At 39.7% G+C, this 19,952-nt stretch overlaps 1 protein-coding gene and 2 long non-coding RNA genes across 6 annotated transcripts in view; 2 read left to right on the top strand and 1 right to left on the bottom strand.

The window, feature by feature from the left end:
• The window catches only part of LOC121897438, a 33,258-nt gene extending 23,043 nt beyond the window's left edge, over positions 1-10,215 (bottom strand). Inside the window, exons 1-4 of one of the 3 annotated variants that reach the window (XR_006096225.1) lie at positions 9,358-9,445; positions 9,094-9,286; positions 8,160-8,252; positions 6,896-8,033 (exon numbers count right to left, since the gene is read on the bottom strand). This is a non-coding gene — a long non-coding RNA (uncharacterized LOC121897438). Of the gene's footprint in view, positions 1-6,895; positions 8,034-8,159; positions 8,253-9,093; positions 9,287-9,357 lie in introns of those variants that run through there. The other 2 variants (XR_006096224.1, XR_006096223.1) reach the window with 2 other exon arrangements.
• LOC121897439 lies at positions 9,834-12,872 on the top strand. Its single transcript, XR_006096226.1, has 3 exons — positions 9,834-9,910; positions 10,519-10,772; positions 12,229-12,872. It is a non-coding gene; the product is annotated as an uncharacterized LOC121897439 (long non-coding RNA).
• Positions 12,873-13,251: 379 nt separating this feature from the next.
• The window catches only part of sf3b3 (splicing factor 3b, subunit 3), a 33,524-nt gene continuing 26,823 nt past the window's right edge, over positions 13,252-19,952 (top strand). Inside the window, exons 1-8 of one of the 2 annotated variants that reach the window (XM_042411928.1) lie at positions 13,252-13,541; positions 14,158-14,302; positions 16,161-16,316; positions 16,609-16,779; positions 17,501-17,673; positions 17,946-18,087; positions 18,640-18,752; positions 19,134-19,271. In XM_042411928.1, the coding sequence (XP_042267862.1) occupies positions 14,233-14,302; positions 16,161-16,316; positions 16,609-16,779; positions 17,501-17,673; positions 17,946-18,087; positions 18,640-18,752; positions 19,134-19,271 (963 nt within the window). In that variant the 5' untranslated portion in view covers positions 13,252-13,541; positions 14,158-14,232. The remainder of the gene's footprint in view (positions 13,542-14,157; positions 14,303-16,160; positions 16,317-16,608; positions 16,780-17,500; positions 17,674-17,945; positions 18,088-18,639; positions 18,753-19,133; positions 19,272-19,952) is intronic. The other variant, XM_042411929.1, reaches the window with a different exon arrangement.

The raw sequence follows: 19,952 nt of genomic DNA, 5'->3' as shown, positions 1-19,952 counted from the left end.
ACTTGACGTATTCATGAAACACATTAGAGGGTGTTTCATCTGGTTTGGTTTGGCTTTTTAATAGCTGATTTTAAAAAGCACAGAGAGAAAAGAGAGCAGTATTGACTGTTAAGAAAACTACAGCACTATAAGGGCCTGGTCGCACTAGTATTAAAAATGAAAGCAAAATTCATTTCAATGGAATCGCTGTGATCAGTGGATGTGCTCGCAGTGGTAAAGTAAATCATAAGAATCTTTTGTGGCGGGTTTATCTTGACTGTGTTGGCTGCTTATGCTTAAAGGTATACTATGCAGGTTTCTCCTAAAGAATAATCTATAGACTCATACAAAAATAATCCCTCTCAATCATCAGTTATGACCCACTAGAAGTGTGTGGTGGAGTATATATCTACAGACACTCTGCCCACTGCCTGTATTTTCTTATTATTTCACTGTGTTTGGGACACTTCTGGGCATCGACCTTTGGGTAGTGGGTGTGTAGCCCCCAGACAATAACAGCCTGTAAGGTTACATCGCTGTTTTTTGATGTACTTCAGTGTTTCCCCTGCTTCTCCGTCTCCCTCCTCTGCTGTGTTCAGAGTGCTGCTTGTGTTCAGCTCCTCTGCTGTCAGTGTGTCTGTTTGACCGAGGGCGGGGCTGAGCTACACACGAACACATGCAGAGCAGAGAGACCTCAGCGGACAGGATAAGCATGTGTTTCAGTTGGATTCACACCAAATCCATCAATGCAGCACCTTCCCGCAGGGTTGTGCGGAGGTGTGGGCATGTTTATTCGTGTTGTAGAACGTAACCGCCGTGAAACGATCAGTAAAATAATGTTTTATTTATCTGATTATCTGATTCGCGACCGTTCTCGCTACCGCTGCTCGCTCTCTTCATTCGCATTTTAGCTCGCTCCGCCAGCACCGCTCGCTCTCTTGCACGCGTTCTGCTCTGGGCTCGCTCTGGTATCGTTGAGCCGGGGAGGAGGAGGAGGGGCCGACTTTAAACGCTGTGTTTACAAACACCGACCGATAAATCCTGCATAGTATGACTTTAAACTAGGGCTTATCTGTATGCCTAACTTAGATTAGCATAAAGACTGCTGGAAATAACTAGCCTGGCTCGCTCCAAAGAGAACAAAATCCTGATCAAACAAACAAGATATGACATATTAATTAGCGGGCTTTACGACGCTTCTGGCAATTCAAACACATTTTTTAAGTCAGAACAGAACAGGTCATGTAACAGCTCGCTTTGCACTCACACTCACGCATAACCACAATATTTTTACACTTCAAGCTGTATTTTCTTCCATTCCATTTCAACAATGTGGACAGTGATTGCGTGTTGAGCTCTGAGCACGCTCAACACTGTTCCTGAACACTGTTCCTGTGTAGACACAGCGTTTACAGTGCTGGTAGGTGGACATGAGAGTGATATGGATCTTCTCCTCTACCTCTCACAAAGAAAGAGAATAAACTTATTTCCCAAAACGATAAACCAAAGGTGTTCCTCTGATGTAATAAAATGATACTGCTTACAGTGCTGCAAATGTAGCCCCTGTTGTCTGGAAAGGTATTTTCTTAAGTTTTCTCTTAGATAAATCAATTCAAGAGCATAGCTAGAGAGAGCACTTCAAACAGTATCTGTATGACACAACTGTTTGAATGAACACATTATCTATTATCTTTAATCTTGACAGTGATTTAATTTAAATGGCGTGTCCTCTTTCTGCTCCATGAGCGAAAAGTGATGCAATTTTCCAACAGCAATTGTGTGCTTTTATAGGCAGGAACAGAAGCTATTAATTTAAGCAGCTATGTGATTTCTATTGGCAAAACAAACCAGATAACCATCAATGAAGTGGCAAAGAAATGAAGATTAATACAAACAAAAGTCAGACTGAATTGATTTCCAGTAATTTATATAAACAGTAGTACAGTACGCTGCAGACTACGAGGTGTGCTCTGGTTTTACACTAAGTGGTTTTTAGCATTGATTCCAATACCCGTATCAATAAAGGAGTTAAACGTGTGTGAGAAAGTTAAGTAGTTTAAAATGATAGGATAGAGTGTGTGTGTGTGTGTTTGTCCTTGTGTGTGTGTGTGTGTCTGTGTGTCTGGAGAATACTTTTTTCCTCCCCACTATGCATTTAGCATTGTGTGGTATCATCATATATTTTTTTTTTCCAATGCTACTGCATGTGGCTTCACAGGCTGGAGGGGTTTCTCATTAGAGCCACCACAATGTGAACTCAGCCTGGTGCCTTTTTGTATCACAAGTCTTTCATGAAGGCCCATAAACTATACTTCACTGCAGGCTTTTCCAGGCACTGTTTAAACTGGATGCACATCATACAATTTCTCCAGCTCATTACGAACTAAATTCGCTGTCGCAGCCAAAATTCACGCACACACGCAGCGCCCTGAGATAGCTTTCATGAAGACATTTGCAAGTTTCAAATCTGTTTTTAAATTGTGAACTGGTAACCTCCGTTGTAGATTGTTGTGCATGTCATGAACTGAAATTCCTGTTATGATATAGACAAGCATCCACAGAGTAAAAATTCTTTGCAGATATATTTTATTACAAGATCTTGAATCATGCATCCCTTGCTGCATTTAGTAGAACTTGTGTGTAACCTTTTTTTTTAGTTTAGGATGCCTTGTTGGCTGCTATAAAAAGAGAACTGTGTGTGAATGTGTGTTGAGATATAAGCCAATATATTAACAGTTAGTTTGTTGACTCGGGGGGGGCTGCCATGGCCGACCAGTCACAGACCCTGTGAAGATTCATGGCACTCGACAGAAGGGATTTACATTTCAAATCTGTTCTCGGTATTCTCAGAGTGTAGCAGGAGTATAATGAGGAGAGAAAGAGTGTGTGTGTGTGTGTGTGTGTGTGTGTGTGTACACATGGTTTAAAGGTAAGAATCCTATTAGCGACCTCTTGGCTCAGTGCTTAGTCTGTCAGCTGACGTCTCATGTCCAGTAGTCCGTGCCAGGCTTGAGCTTTGCCTCGCTGTGTGTGTGTGAATTACAGATTTGATATGTTAACTGTCAAAAGGGCTGAAAAGATGAGTCAATTAGTTGATTAGCTGATCAAAAGAAGATTTGTCAGCCCCGATTTTTTTATAAAGCTTAAGTCAATCATAAAGCAAGAATGACAAATCTGCTGCTTTGCTTTGTCTGACGTGATCATGAACTGCATATTGTGATCGTGGACAAAACAATGTGATGACATAACCTTTTGGTTAATTGTGATAGGGCATTTTTCTATAATGAACATAATCATTAGTTGAAGCCCTAACTTCTTGATGTTGTTGATTAGAGTGTGTAAATAATTAATTAATAAAACGACAGCAACATTCTGCATCATTTCTGCAAAGTCTGTCTTAAAACAACAGTCAGGAAGAGTCGGGGGTCACATTAGAGCTGCAACCATTAGCTGATTAGTCAGTTAGTTGATCACCAGAAAGTTAATATGCAATTATTTTTATTTGATTTATCATTTAAGTAATTTTTTAAGCAAAAATGCTAAAAAATTCTCTGCTTCCAGCTTCTCCAATGAGAGGGCTTTTTAGCCTCATTGTCTTTAGGGTTTGTACGGTGGCCAACAAGGGCAACAAGAAAACAGATACTAATAGACAAAACACAAGCTAATTAAGAAAACATCTTAATCAATTTGACAAGAAATGAGCAGCATTTAGAAAATGTGCAAATACCACAACACAACACACTACAGACACAACAACAGAAGTGTTTCCAGAGGACACTTAAGAGTGATGAACATGTCAATAACTCATAAGTGAAATGTTGTTAAAACACAACCGAAGCCTCTTTCCTACCGTAGTAAGCTACAAGCTACAACCTTATTATCACCAAAACAAGCAGTGCTCCGAGCTGGACACTGATAACACTGGTCGACCAATGAGAATTTAGTCAGACGAGAGCATATCGACAACTAATCGACCAATCGACCAGCAGATTACAGCCCTTCTTTGTAGCACAGTGGAAACCGCTTATAGTGATCACGTCCATCCGGGTCAAATTGATCACTATTAGCGGATGATTATTATAACCTTTTTCTTTATTTCTCATGCAGACTACCATCTAATTGACATTTGTATATTTATTACATGAATATAAAGTAATGAAATGGGAAGCTTTTCTATTTACTGAATGTTATTGACTGTTTCAAAATACAGAACAGCTGTTTCAAACGCTTGTTGTGTCACTGCTGCGTCTTGTTCGCTCTTTTTGGCAGTTTGTCTGTTCAAGGAGACTACGTTTTTCATTGAGGAAAAAATGACTTTTTCCCTTTTCTTTTTGCCAACATGATTTAAATATGCACGCAGCACCAGTCTCAGGTAACCAGCTGGCAGCAGACGGGTTGTGCGTTAGGCTGCAACCTGTAACACTGCGGTGGCCAATCACAGCTGCTGATCAGACTGATTAGAGTTTTGTCCTGCCTGTCAGGAGTGGAAGGAGGAGAGGGAAGGACATCATTTCTCTTCATTTGATAGCGTCACAAGTAAAGTTAGCCTGACTCATTTTAAAATAGATGAGAGAAAGAGAGGGAGAGAGAGAGAGAGAGAGAAGCAGTGGTCTGGCGAGCTAAAGAGTGGATGAGGAGACCTTACTAAGATGCTTTATGTTGGTTTTTCCTTTTATTTGTCACCCATTTTTAAAGTTTTCCTGACATTTTATAGTAGATTCCTTGATAATGCAAACAATCATTAATTGCAGCCGTCCTTCACATAAACTTTGGGATACATTTTACATAGAAGGAGGACTGTGGGTTTTGTCCCTCATCACTTACACTGGAAGGAGGAAGGATCTCTTAATGGCCACTATGAACAGGAGGAATGATTATAGCAAGCAATGGACATATGGGAATGTAAGTGTTGTTTTAAGACAAACAGACGAGATGTGAACCCATCCTTTGAAGTTAAATGGAATCGCATTTTTCGTCTGCAGCAGTATCTGCCCTGTAAATCACATGTTCAGGGTTGTCGGGGCTTGCACTGACTGCATACATTCTGTCTGAGAAATGAATGGTGTGACACCACATTGCGAGTTATGAACAGAATTATTTGGACAGTTGTGGTAAAGGCCTCCAGGCTCGCTTAGAAAGAATGAATAGCACAGCTGAAACTCATGAAATGAGTTTAGCCTTGCACATTTTTCATTAAATGGCACTTTCTCCGAGCTCCAAGGTCATTGTCGTTTTTTGTGTTTTATGGTGTGACACATTTATGTGCAGGCCCTTTGAATTTTTACTGCCAGTGATACATTAAAAAGAATTGTTGTGGTGTTGTACAGGCTGCACAATACTCACATCAATTAAACAAAGTCCACCTTCTATTTTCACACGGTTACTTCTTTTTGATAAATCGTTTGAAATGCACGGTCTGTCGTGTCATTTGACAGATTTTTTGTAAACAGAATGAGGAAAAATGGGTTTCAGGTGCAACATAAACTGCACCTTTTTGGGTATTTGTGAGACTGAGGAAGACAACTATGTATATCTTGTGTTTTCTTTTGTTTTTTCATGCTCAGACAGAGGCTTCTTACAGCGTTTGCCTATGTAAGTATGAAAAATCTTAAAATGTTAAATATCAAACATAAAGAATTATAAATAAATCTACTTTTCTGCTGATTTATACAACTATAAGCTTATGGATATCTTCACTGCAGAGCCCATGATAAGATCATAAATCACTGTGGGCTTGGGAAGAATTTAAGTTGAATGGACAGAAGAGAACGCCTTTCTTTACTGGTCACTTAGCTACGAGCACTGTTGTAAACAGTGTGTGACTAAACAGGGTTAGCATAGCATGGCTTTCAGGCTGAGAGTAGCCTATTAGAGAGAAGAAAAACAGAGGAGTCAGCTGTTAATAAAGTGCTGCAAGGCCAGCGTGCGGACATGAGGAACACTTTAACCCCCAAAATGAAAAATTTAGAGAGAGTACTAGTAGTAGTGATGAAATCCGACAAATGAATGAATCTGCTCTGCTCCTCTAAGTAATGGAAACAACATCAACTGGATCTAGTCGACTGCTTCGACTAGAACAGTGTGATGTTAGTCTACTCCACAACAGAGTGTCTATACCAGCATAAAATTAGAATAGAAGGGGTTTAGGTGTTATATTGGCCATGATTACAAAGCCAGGCCTGCTTTGTTGAGGCAGCATCTAAGCCTCTTTTAAAGCCAGGAAAAATCCAGAGTGGGAATTGGAGCATTGAGCTCAATGCATTGGATACACATGATGCGTGGCAACTTCTGCGGGACCTATTCAAAAAAACATTCAGTTAACTAAATGCCTTTCAAAATAAGATATGCATGTTGAAAGTACGTCGCGTCTGGGAACTCGGAAGGAAAAAAGTAGAATGGAGGAGGTGAGGTGAGTCGTAAAGCAGCTTTTCTATCACTACGCAAACATAATGTTGAGATGTGGAAGGTGGGTGTTGCCGGTGATTTTACTTCCCTGGGTGACAGACTGCTGACGTTTCTGTTTATTTTTAACAGTTAGATGATTAAACCGGGAGGCTAGGCTGAAGGTTATGACACTTGCTAAGCTAGTGTGAGACTCTCTCCCTGCTTACATTTAAGCCTCTGGGGTTTTCTTAGAAGACGAGCTGGTGTGTTGTTATGTTCTTTTAAAAATATGTCCACATGGGATGAGAAGAGAGAGAGAGGGATAACAGAGGCGTTTGGTTAATCTCGCTTCTGATATAGTCTATATATAATGTAAGATGTAAGGTGCTTTTTTTTTTAAAAAAGCAGGTAGAAACGGTAGGGACGCGTTTGACACAAATGTTGAGCGATAGGTGAGTTTCTCCAGTCATGGCTGACAAGAGACTTCACTGGTAATCAAGAATAAAAGAGAGGAGTACTACCTTAAAACAGCTCTGATTCAAGTGCACTTTTATTTGTTTTCTCATGTTTTTTTAAATTCCAGTACTTATTCCACAGTTTTTTTGGATGTGGACAGGAAACTGCTTACCCACATTATTTTATACAGACGAAGGATCACTAATAAAGTAAAGTCCTACATGAAAACAGGTTTGTCTAATTAAAAAAAAAATGCAAAAAAATTCAGTCCATAAAATCAATCGGTGAACATGGTCACAGAGGAGCAGCTCAGGTCATGCTGTGTTAGAGGGCAAAGGAAAGGTCATCTAAATACAAGGTGTGCTTTAATTGCATCCACGTTTCCCTCGCTTGCGTCTCAGTCCCTCCTCACTGAAGACACGGGGAGAGATGCGAGGAAAAAGATGCGAGGAGAGAGGAAACTGGGAAATATGCTTTTAGAGAAATAAGATGTCCTTTCCTTTCCTGAAGCGTCACATGAAGCGATGTCTGTTTCTGATGACGGCAGCGACTGGTCGCAGCTGGTTCAGCTGTCAGTCTGCTTTAACAACTGCAGCGACTTTTGATGGGAGTTTATGTTTCAGGGGAAAAATGGAAATTGTGTAAATATATCTCACATGGAACTATAGTACGCTCAGGGATTTTCAGTCCTCAGATGGGACTGAATAAATGTGTTTAAAATGTGTTCCTCTCCCTGGCTTTAATTTGATCTATCATAAAGATTAGTGGGGGAAATAACAGATCATGAAAAGAAAAAAAAAAAAGTTCTAATAAATGAAGAAAGTTGTTTATGGTTCTTTTGTTGATCAGACCGCCAATTAACACAGATCCTCTATTTTTAATGATGAATCAGAAAACAAATCAAATATAACACACTTGAGTTGAATCTGTCTGTCCAGTCCAGTGTAAAACTACAGTGATGTATCAGTGCCGTCCAATCAGCAGCAGCGTCCAATCAATAACTGATTTCCAATAAGTGGGTGTGTCGACCGGTGTAAGACTGTCATGAAGGCTGCTCTCATGTAGCTTCTCTCACATGGCTCCTCAGAGATCCTTCCTCGCTTATTGATCGAGGAGCGAGGAGGGACCAAATAAGGGAATTGGGATGTGCCTAAGGTGCCTGGTCACTGTACGTGGATGAGATCATGCACACTCATCCCCTGGTTGGTCTTAATCTATGTCAGATAGTAAAAAACATTTAACAATTTAAAAAAAAAAACAGACATGTTGAATCATGGCCGTACGCCTCTGCTTGATCGACCAGCATCGTTTGACATATAGAACAAAAGGAGGTGTGTTACCTAGAAACCATTCCTCTGCAAACATAGTCAACATGTTTCAGCATGACCTCTCCACCCTCTCCTCTCCTGTAGTACAAACAGTTTCCAACTTGTCTACAAAATGAGATGGGGAGATGTAATCTTATCAAACAGCCTAAACTGTGGGAACGCTGACATTCAAATGTTTGAAAATGTTATCTAGTGTCCATTTACAACATAATGGAAACATAGAGAAAGGACAAGAGACGACAAGAAAAGAGAAGAGAACTCTCCCTCCCGATCGCCACCTCTTTTTTTTTTTTACAGAGCAGAAGCAGCTGCCCCTTCATCTACTCTATCCTTCACAGCACTCCGACTGCTGTTGTCTCTTAGCAACGCCACCAGGCAAATCGATGGAGGGGAAAAAAAGAGAGACAGAGAGATAAATGGGGGGATGAGAGGACAAAAGGGGAGGAAGAGTGGAGAGAAGCTGGGAGAAGGGCAGATGGGTGTCAAGTGTATAAAGAACAGGAGAAGATAGGGGGAGTGAAGTAGGGGTGTGGAGGCAAAAAAAAAAGCATAGAAAGGAGAAAGAAGGTGACTGAAGAAAGAAGAGAGGGAAGAAGAGGGTACAGAGTAGGAAAGAAAGTAGGGGATGGATGCTTGAAATGTCAGACAAACCGCTGCATCTGATGTCATCTGGGACAAAAAATGTCAAAACGATAAAGTCGTCTGTATTTTAAGAGACTTTGACACATTTTCTATACACTGACTAAAATCCTATTATTTGCTTGCAGGTTTAGTTTTACACTTCACTAAACTCAGACAGCACAGCAGGTGCACTGCTCCCTGGATAAGATCTGAACTGTAACTTTTTATTCCAGTGTTGTAAAAACCTGCTAGATAAAACGTGGGACTCACATAAAGGTTTTTGTTTGGTAAGACAAATGTCCACACTTTGCCTCAGTGTCCGTACTTTGCTACTCAACCGATGCCCATGGGCGAGGCGAAAGAGAGGCGGACATTGTCAGGCAGGTCAGCGACATCGACGCATCTCCGACCGGGCAGAGGGAGATGCAGGGAGCCGATGGCCTCCGACACCAGCAGCAGGCACCGGAGGAGGAGAATGATGCCTGCCTCTTCATCATTACCACCACCACCACAGCAATCTGTAGCCGAGCTGTGTTTGTTATAGACAAATTGGTTGCTTATAAATTGTGTTTTTTTTTCAAACACTCACCTCGCTGTAGTAGTTGTATTTCGCAGGCTTCAGGATGAAATCCCACATTTCAGCCGTGCTCGCTGCTGCTGCTCCTGCTTATTTCAGGCATCTAGCGGCTCTCGTCGTTCATGGCATGCAGTCACGTTGGCTGAATCTAAATGTGTGTGGGGTTTTTTGTTTGTTTTTTTTTTTTTTTTACACTCTCTCTGGATATAAAGTCACACGAGCGACGGAATTTAAAGGGACTTCGGTTAAAGAGAAGAATAAGAAAAAAAATGCGCTAGCGGTTTAGCTATGCAGAAGCATCGGACACCAGATGTTGAGGAGGCTAAAAGCTTGCTAACCCGCTTGCTGAATAAAAATGAGTGACGAGGAGGTGTCCAATACGAGAAAAAGACCGCGGACTGTTCTCCAGGACGGCCCTCTAGTCCTGGACGAGGCGGGAGGCTGTGTGAGCTGATGTATCCTGGGAGGGACGGTCCTCTCAGACCCCGGCGGCTCGGCTGCAGCTGTCAAGCTAACAAGCACACATCTACAACTTCCTGTCGTCCCTTTTTCCAATTAAAATATGGTGCGTGTTATAACCATGATGTTAGGCCATGTTCCCCTCCACTCAAAAATGTGTTTTTCTTTTTATTCCTGCACTTGGATGTTTGAGCTTCGCTGTGCAGAATGATGTATGTGCTGAGTTTGTTTTCACATGTATCGGCTGTCTCTGTGCTCGTTGAAAATCAGATTTTAAGGTATGAGTCTACAAGCAGGATTTGTGACATCACAAATAGTTTTGAAGCCAATCCTGTCAAGTGTGATGTCAAAACTTGAAGCCTCCACTGCACACACACTGAGAATGGACTTTACAGTAGGAGACGTCTTGTGTCCAGCAGTTAAACTTCTGAAATTAAATATATTTGCATATATTTGCATATTTATATATTCTGGATTTTTAATGAGGGAGAAAGAGGAAATGTCGTTTTAAGGATTTTAACAAGATAATTGAACTTTTTTTCAAGGTAAACCATATCAGACACGAATTATTATTGAAAACATTAGTCAGAATATTTTATATACATCTCAATACATGTCTGGAGGGGATCTTTAAAGTAATTCAGATCCTTTACTTTAGCATTAGTAGCAATAAAACATGCTTTGTGCTTTCTCGTCTTGCAGGTGACCTTGCAGGTGACCTTGCAGGTGACCTTTGGTCCAGCTTGACACCCACTGCTACCAGTATTATAATTAGTCATAATTCTATTATTATTATTGTTGTTGTTGTTGTTGCCGTGCTTCTCTGTGTCTCTCTCCCCCCTCTCCCCCTCCCTCCCTCTTTCTCTCTAAACCCAACCTGTCAAGGCAGATGGCCGCCCACCCAGATCCCGGTTCTGCTGGAGGTTTCTTCCTGGTAAAGGGGAGTTTTTCCTTGCCGCTGTCTCCAGGTGCTTGTTCATCACAGGAAAAACAATTCGTTTTTTTAGTCATTTTCACAGACCATATTCAAAATCTTATGGACCTATGCAGTATATCATATTCCATTGCATCAGCGCTGTATTCAATATAGTGTATTGTATAATATTTTTGATAGGAGTGTTGTTGTCTTTTGACTATTTTCTATGATTATATTCTATTGATTCTGCTACATAAACAAACAAAAACATTCTCTAATGAGCAAACAATTTAATAATCATATAGATAGAAAGAATGAAAAGACATTCTCACATGAGCATATATAGGCTATACAGCACATCTGCATGCACATATGAATACATACATGCACACATACATACACATGCACATACCTGCATTCTCAAATATCCCAATTTACTGTCCTGCTTTTTTATAGATTCCTCTTTTCCAATATTATGTCATTTTCATTTTATTTAACTTTTATAAAATCTAGACTGCTTGTCTAAAACACCAGTCTATTTAATCACTTCATGATCAACTCTGTCTCACATTCTGAGATAAAACCAGGCTACCATGCCGAGCTGAATAATCCATTCATGAAGACGGTTCCCCTGGAGTCTTCTAGCCCCTGAACAAAACCTGCCACTCCACCATAATGCTAGTTTTATCAAGTCTAGAGATCTACTGTCCACTATAATTAGTGGCTCACCTAATATATACAGTCTAGGATTTAAATATAATAATATGAATGAATATGAAAATATGAACAATCACAAATAGATTTATGTACATTTATTCCACTAATAAGTCTGAACTAAAGCATATGCATAAACATTCCTTCACATCCTCATTTCTGAGCTGAAGTCTGAACATTTTGGGATTCAATAAAATGTATTTAGAGTCTTAAATGGAATTAATCCTATTTAACCTAACCTTTTTTTAAAAACCTTTTTGACAGTTATAAACATTAACAGTAATACATGTTTAAGAAGAAGAAAGGGAAACAGATAAAAACAGTAAATAGAAGAATAGTGTAATAGTGTAATTACAGCTTTTATTTTAAAAGCAAACACAGGTAGTCTCCTAATCAAGTTAACTCAGCAGCTTCACAATAACGATTGATCAGCTATTCAGAAGAGAAACTACTACTATTAAATAGTTCTTGTACGTTTGTCATTTATATGAGGTCCATGATTGCAAAAATGGGCTGAAAACTCACCTTTGAATATTTAAACAGTGAAATACATCATTAATATTTATAGTTTTCCTATCAACTTGATAGGCATACTTAATTATTGGTGACATCAACTCAGCAGAAAAACTGCTTGTGTGTCCACACCAAGAACCAAGCTCAACATGAAATTGCTGCAGATGTGATTTTTGAGAGTGATGTTTTGAAATGAGTAAAAAAAAAGTAAGTTAAGTCAGAAATCACTGACACTGATCATAATGATCTCGTGTGTGTGTGTGTTTCAAATCTGTTCTCAGTATTCTCAGAGTGTAGCAGGAGTATAATGAGGTGAGTGGTGTGTGTGTGTGTGTGTGTGTGTGTGTGTGTGTGTGTGTGTGTGTGTGTGTGTGTGTGTGTGTGTGCCTATTTCCAGACTCAGTGTCAGATGTGGTTTTGCACCATCTTGAGGACACTTGATTCTAGTGCTGCCACGACACCTTTGTTGACATAAGTAATGAGTAGAATTTGAACTAAATTTTAAAAATTTTATTAAATTTTTCTTTTTTAATGTATTTTTTTAAACTTGTGTTTGGCTGCAGTTTGCATGTTCCAGTTACACTACCTCAACAAAGTTGTACGGACAATTACTGGATCACGTGATCGTCTTGCACAACTGCACTCTGTCTGTTCCGTATTTCTGAATTGTGGAACATTAACCAGATTTTTATTGATATAGATCTTTTACACAATCCACGTTCATTAACACTGCTGCAGTTTTTAATGCCTGTACCAATTCAACATTGCACACTAGATTCTTTGTATTCTCTATTATGTTTTAAAATCTTTTTTCTTTTTTTCTTACCTTAATTTTAATTCTTCTTAAATTCCCTCTCCACTCAAAAATGTGATTTTCTTCTTGTTCCTACAATTGAATGTTTGAGCTTCACTGTACAGAATGATGTATGTGCAGAGTTTGACACTAGAAGTTTTTGCATTCATCTGCTGAAAGTGGAAAGTTTCTCTGTGCTCACTGAAAATCAGATTTTAAGGGGCGGGCCTACAAACATGATTTGTAACATCACAACTAGTTAGGAGCCAATCCTGGTCCAATATTCATTTTTTTAAAGTGTGTTGTGGAAAGTTGAAGCTCTAGTGTACATACACAGAGAATGGACTTTAAAGTGAAGTAGGAGACATCTTGTGTCCAGCTGGTTGAAATTAAATATATTTGCATTTTCATTGTTCCAAGCCAAGCAGAGTATTTTTATTTGTCTTAATACACGCCTGGAGAGGATCTTTAAGTTTTAATAAATGCTGCATTTATGCTACCTTTTCACGCAGCCCAGGAAACGCAATTTCATTTCTTCATAGTAAGTATTTGATACTGAAAAGTATAAATGTAACTGTGCTGAGATATTTGTGTTCCTTGTCAACATCTGCTGGAGAGTCCGCGCTACTACATCACTGCGCAGCTTTCCCGTCAGGCACATCGAGGACCACCTCATTGTGACGGTTTTGCTGCTGTCGAAGGACCCACCAACGGCGGGTCATCGTAGGAGCTGCAGTGAAATAATTTGTGTAAATGAAACTTTATCCGTCTGAAATCAGAATCATCTCATTTAACACGCCGGTAAATATTTTATTCTACAAATCTTCACTTTGTCCTCAATCAAACAGACACTGTATGTGTGTAAACGGTGCACCATATTCACTAATATAGGTCGAAAACAGAGGAAGTGTCAGGAAAAAAGTGGCGCTTTGTATGAACGTTTAATTCATGTTAACAAACGAGCCGTGTAAGCTAAACTGTGTGCATAGCCTTAACATACGAATATTTTTAAGTTAAAAGTATATGAGTAACGCTGTGCTACCTTGGTTCACAACAGAATTGTGAAGTTTGCAAACAAAAGATACTGATAAGTATTCAGTCTACTTGCTAAGCTAACGGGTAGTACTTTAAAACATCCAACCTTGCCCAGTAGGCATTTTATCTTTCTATCAGCTTCTTATGGCTTTATTGTCAGGAGTTTAATTAGAAAGTAGCCAGCGCTCATTTCACCTCAATGTTACTTCCTCAGTTCAGTTTGAATATCCCTCTTTAGCAGTCACCTTTCTGCCAACAACACAATTATTTGTAGGCTGGTCATGGGAGAGAAACCTGCTCATACCATCAACAGGATTACATCTGTACTTTCGTCTTGCAGTTCATGTATTAACCTGTTTGTCCTCCTTTCCTTCTGTCACAGATTTGAGCTGGGGTACGCGCTCTGTCTGCAGCCCCTGAGGAACAGAGTGGGGAAGTCACAGAAAGAAAAGGAGCCATGTTTTTGTACAATATCACCCTACAGCGTGCCACTGGCATCACCCACGCCATCCATGGAAACTTCTCAGGTGAGGTTGCTCAACGTGCTGTTGTCTGTCCTTCCCAGGCCTGCTCTCCGTTCCCGTTTGGGTTATCTCCAGTCTGTCTATGAGTGATTAGTCAGGCAGTTGCAGTTCAGGTATTGTAGGGTTGGTGTCTGTCCACTACTGACCTGTCTGTTCACCAGTCTGTATTTTTTGACCTGTCTTTTCTGGCTTATGTCTTTTGCATTGTTTTGTGTTCTTTTTGTGTGTTTTGGGTCTATTCAGCTGATACACAGGCCTTCACATTATAAGTGATCAATATGCAAGCAAGCAAGCAAAGTTTATTTATGTAGCCCCTTTCACAAACACCAGTTACAAAGTACCTTCACAGTCAAAGAAATAAAATAAAGTGAAATATAAATAAAAAAAACAAAAACACCAGATAAAATATACAAGGAGAGCAGATAAAATGGACAAATTAAGATAAAATATCACGTTCTACCCAAATGCCTGTCTGAACAAATGGGTTTTTAGCTGCTTTTTAAAGGAGTCTACATTATCCAAGGACCTTAAGCTTGTTGGAAGAGTGTTCCAAAGCTTAGGGGCTGCTGACTGGAAGGCATGATCCCCCCGGGTCTTAAAATGTGGATGAGGTACACTTAGAAAGCCCTGGGTGGAGGATCTAAAAGCTCGACTAGTGGTGTAGGGATGCCGAAGGTCACTAATGTACTGTGGAGCCTGGCCATGTAGGGCTCTATATAAGTGAGCACCAAAATTTTAAAATGAATTCTAAAATTTACTGCAAGCCAGTGCAGTGAGATTAAAAGTTGTGTGTGACCATCTGTTGGATTGTGTTAAAAGCCGAGAAGCAGCGTTTTGGACAGTTTGTAAGCGTTGTATGGAAGATTTATTAAGACAGGTAAAAAGAGAGTTACAGTAGTCCAAATGTGATGATATGAAAGCATGTATTAACATTTCATTTCTTGATACCACAGACTGGAGTTTGGCTATGTTTCTCAGGTGAAAGAAACATGATTTAGTTAGCGTCTTAACATGCGCTTCAAAACTCATGGATCGGTCGAAAATTACACCAAGATTGTGCAGGCAAGACCGGGAAGATGAAGATAAGACACCAAGGTTCTGCCTGATTGCTGACTAAAGATTGTCAGGGCCAAAGATCAGGACTTCAGTTTTGTCTGCATTTGATATGAGTTTTCATCATGTCATGACTTTTCTTGGACTGTACATCAATAGAAAGAATAGCAACACCATTGAATGTAGTACAAAACATATACAGTATATACGACATAGTTTTGTCCTGGCCTCCAAATGATTTCATCCTGGAAATATCACATCTGGTGGTGGGAAAGTAAGATGTCTTGCCATAACTGCAGTTTGATTTTTAAAACACAGAACTAGGAAAAGTTGATCAGAAAATGGCATACTCACTTTTATCATTCTTTTGATATTTGACAAAAGTTGCTGTTAAAAGCTTCTGCAATTTAGGGAAAGTGGCTTCATTTTGCAGAAAATGCAGGGTTCCAACTAATGATTATTTTCAATTAATCACTTGGTCTAAAAATCAGAGTCAGCATATAGTGAATAATGCTCATCACAGATTTCTGAAGCTCAAGATGATGTCATCAAATAGCTTTTTCCCCCTTCAAAACATTTCGAAACATAAAAGTATTCAGTTTCCTCTTGAATAAGGCAAAGAAGATTCATTTGACTGATTGGAATGGAATGGAACAACCGTTGCAGTTCTGTGTAATTCTCTATGAAAGGGGGGCAGATTTTAGTGAGACATCCTGTGTAATACTGCAACTATAATACACAGCTATCTGAGAAAAAAGCCACACAAAGCTTCTGACACATGCTGAATGAGATGTTTGTATCTTGGTAGGAACCAAGATGCAGGAGATTGTCGTTTCCAGGGGAAAGATCTTGGAATTACTGCGACCAGATGCCAACACAGGAAAGGTGCACACTCTGCTCACGGTGGAGGTGTTTGGCATCGTAAGATCGCTGATGGCCTTCAGACTCACTGGAGGAACCAAAGGTACGCAACTGAAGTGTACATGCACTCACTCACATGTGTTTGTGACTGCAACTGTGTTTTTACCCTCAGTGACATGTGCAGAAATTTCACCGGTTATCATATTCCTGTGTTAGAGGGGAAATATTTCTCTCTGGTTTGTTAAGATCTAAATTGAAGACAAACACATTCAACCACAATTCTGTGGCATCAGGTAAATGATTTGTAAACTGAAGTGTAAGGAAAAGACATCTTTCTGTCACATGTTCCACCAAACCCATATGTTGTATTTATGTATGTTGGTGTGTGTTTGTAGATTACATTGTTGTTGGAAGTGACAGCGGTCGTATCGTCATCCTGGAATATCATCCATCAAAAAACATGTTTGAGAAGATCCACCAGGAAACATTTGGGAAGAGTGGCTGTCGGCGCATCGTCCCTGGACAGTTCCTGGCAGTGGACCCAAAAGGCAGAGCTGTGATGATCGGTACAAAGTGATATCACAAGTTAAAATATTTGCATGAAACGAACATTTGACCCAAATAAGAAAAACGTCAGTATCTCCTTAACCTCATGTCAGATAGAACACAGATGAAGTTGGTTTATTACCACCAACTGTATATCTAGATGGCCCAACTCCAAATATTTGCATAATAGCAGTAGAGGGAAAGGCACATTAATTTGAATTTTCTTGTGCCAATTTTTGGTAAATTTGGTTAAAATGTTTGCTACATTTGGACGTAAACCTAGCTATAGACAGACACATTACCAGCTCCACAGCAGCTAACAGCAGTTATAAGTCCTCTTTCCTCCTCTTGCTATTAATTAATTTGGACCGTCATCATCACGCAAATATCAAACACCTGTGAAATAAAATTTGAGTGTTTCTGACTTAGCAGCTATCTTAAGAAAATTGGTTACACAAATAACCTTCAGCTAAGCTTCACCGCTGTCTTTAACTACAGTTTGCTATTGGCGCATTAATTTAGAATGGCAAACAAACAAATCTGTCATAGATGTCTAGTTATACTGTCAGCCACTAAAAGTTAGTCCAGACCTTCCAGCCAATCAGAATTGAAAATTCTCAGTGTCAGTGGTATAAAATGACATTGTTTCATTCTTAGACGAAAGCCCTGTGTATTAAAACATTTCTGTGAAATTATGAAATTAATCTTTGTGTATGCCTTTTCTGTCTCTCCCTTGTTTAGGAGCAATAGAGAAACAGAAGTTGGTTTATATTCTGAACAGAGATGCAGCTGCAAGACTGACCATCTCGTCTCCTCTGGAAGCCCATAAAGCCAACACACTGGTCTACCATGTAGTAGGAGTTGATGTGGGCTTTGAAAACCCCATGTTTGCCTGCCTTGAGATGGACTATGAGGTATGTTCATGAAATATAAAGGGTTTGTCTTTTAAATGAACACACACTGCCTGTTAGATTACGAAGGATTATCACACACATCAATGTGTTGTAGATGTGATGAGCTTGTCATGTCTCTTCTCTGACAAACACTGGAGAAAGATTTAACACCTCTGATCTGAGCACACAAGTTCATTTTCAAGCATCAATAGTAACCAATTATCCTCCACATTAGTTTTGTACGTTTTCATTGTTATTTAAACATCAGCTTTGTCGATATTTGCTCTTTTCAGGAAGCTGACAATGACCCGACAGGAGAAGCCGCCGCTAACACGCAGCAGACGCTCACCTTTTATGAGCTGGACCTCGGTTTGAATCATGTGGTCCGCAAATACAGTGAGGCTTTGGAAGAGCATGGAAATTTCCTTATCACTGGTAAGTAAATGGGCAAAAGCAGTTGTACTCATCAGGGCTGAAACTGTAACTGCATCAGTTATCACAAGCTCCAGGTGTTCGATTCAGCTGCATTGAAAACCAGCATACAAATACCTGCCACTCATGGCTGTAGACTGTCAAAAGTGAAGCTAAGAAAGAGGCTGGTGTGTCAAATTACACTAAATTGGGAAAATGTAAATGAAATTTAGCCAGAAATATCTTTAGCAATGTCTTATGATTAGATATGTTTGCAGGACAACTTTTATGTAGGTACAGCTGTAAGGTAACACACGCTGTTCCCTTATATTTCAAATGGTTTATTAAATCAGAGTGTTGTAGATGTGATGAGTTTGTCATGTCTCTTCTCTGATTAACAGTGGAGAAAGATTAAACATCTCTGATCTCAGCACACAAGTTTAATGTTTACGCTTCAAGAGAGAAGTTAAAGTTAGAGTAGTAAGGAGAAGCCTTGTTTTGGAAAACAGATATTTGCACTGCAGTGATCATCATTTTAGAAAGAACACATCCCACTAACTGTTCCTCTCCGTCTAGTTCCTGGTGGTTCAGATGGGCCCAGCGGAGTCCTGATCTGCTCCGAAAACTACATCACTTACAAGAATTTTGGAGACCAGCCTGACATTCGCTGTCCAATCCCGCGGCGCAGGGTGAGTCCTAAATACACAGATGTACCATAAGAGGCACGCCCCTGTAGCCTACTGGTTAAGACGCATGCCACGTAACTGCGGTTCGATTCCACCAGCGGACCCTTGTTGCATGTCATGGCCCTTCGCTCTCGCCTCATTTCCTGTCATCATTAATCTCATAAAGGCACAAAATGCCCCAAAAATGTTTAAAAAAAAAAAAAAAAAGATTTAAAAATAAAAAAATCCTACTAGCATTACATACATTCAAATGTGAACCTTTTCTTTACTGTGAGGAAGTGTTCATGGTGTAATCAGGTCACTTTCATCTCTGTATACACTTTTATTGTCATTGTTGTTTCCTAACCCCCCTCCTTTTTAAAATTCATTTGTCCCATCCTACAGAATGACCTGGATGACCCGGAGCGTGGCATGATATTTGTCTGCTCAGCCACCCACAAGACCAAGTCCATGTTCTTCTTCCTGGCACAGACTGAGCAGGGAGACATCTTCAAGGTTACCTTGGAAACAGATGAAGAAATGGTGAGCAGAGATGATGGAGTGGAGGGTGCCACCTTAAAAATGGACCTTGTGATTTATCTACTCATTATTTTTTGTTAATAGATTAATCTTTACTCTAATCACATGTCTCACATTGCTTATTTAGTCTTGGGTAAAGTTAAACATACAACCCCAAGGTATTCAGTTTACAGTGATTGAAATGGGGCTGGGCATCATTCTCTAAAGGTTATATCACAGTACATACTGCATATTGGACAGTAACAGTGTATATCACTGTATAAATACTATGACTTACATTTAGTATAGTGTATTAATTGAGTAAAATTAAGGCAAAAGCTACTTTTTGTCATGCGACAATTAAAATACAGTTTACACTGGAACAAGTGGTATGGCCATATCATACTGCATTTGCACTGGTGTGCATTAGGCTTGGACAGTATCTTTTATTAATACCTTAAAGGACACTATTTTTCATGTCTGTCTTAAAACATTAGTCAGGTGCCCAAGTGAACATTGAAACAACTTTTACTTGCTGTATCATTTCTCCTGTTTGTTCAGACCATTGGAAGATCCCTTTTTAATGTGCTTTCAGTGTAAGTGATTGGAGACAAAATCCACAGGCTTTGTTTTGTGCAAAAACATATTCAAAAGTTATCTGAAGTTAATATGAGGCTGCAGCTATCTGCGGTAGTCAAATCAAAT

This window comes from Thunnus maccoyii, chromosome 5, assembly GCF_910596095.1.
Source record: "Thunnus maccoyii chromosome 5, fThuMac1.1, whole genome shotgun sequence".
NCBI classification, from domain to species: domain Eukaryota; kingdom Metazoa; phylum Chordata; class Actinopteri; order Scombriformes; family Scombridae; genus Thunnus; species Thunnus maccoyii.
The sequence above is the reverse complement of the archived record's forward strand: the minus strand, read 5'-3'. Positions and strand labels throughout refer to the sequence as shown.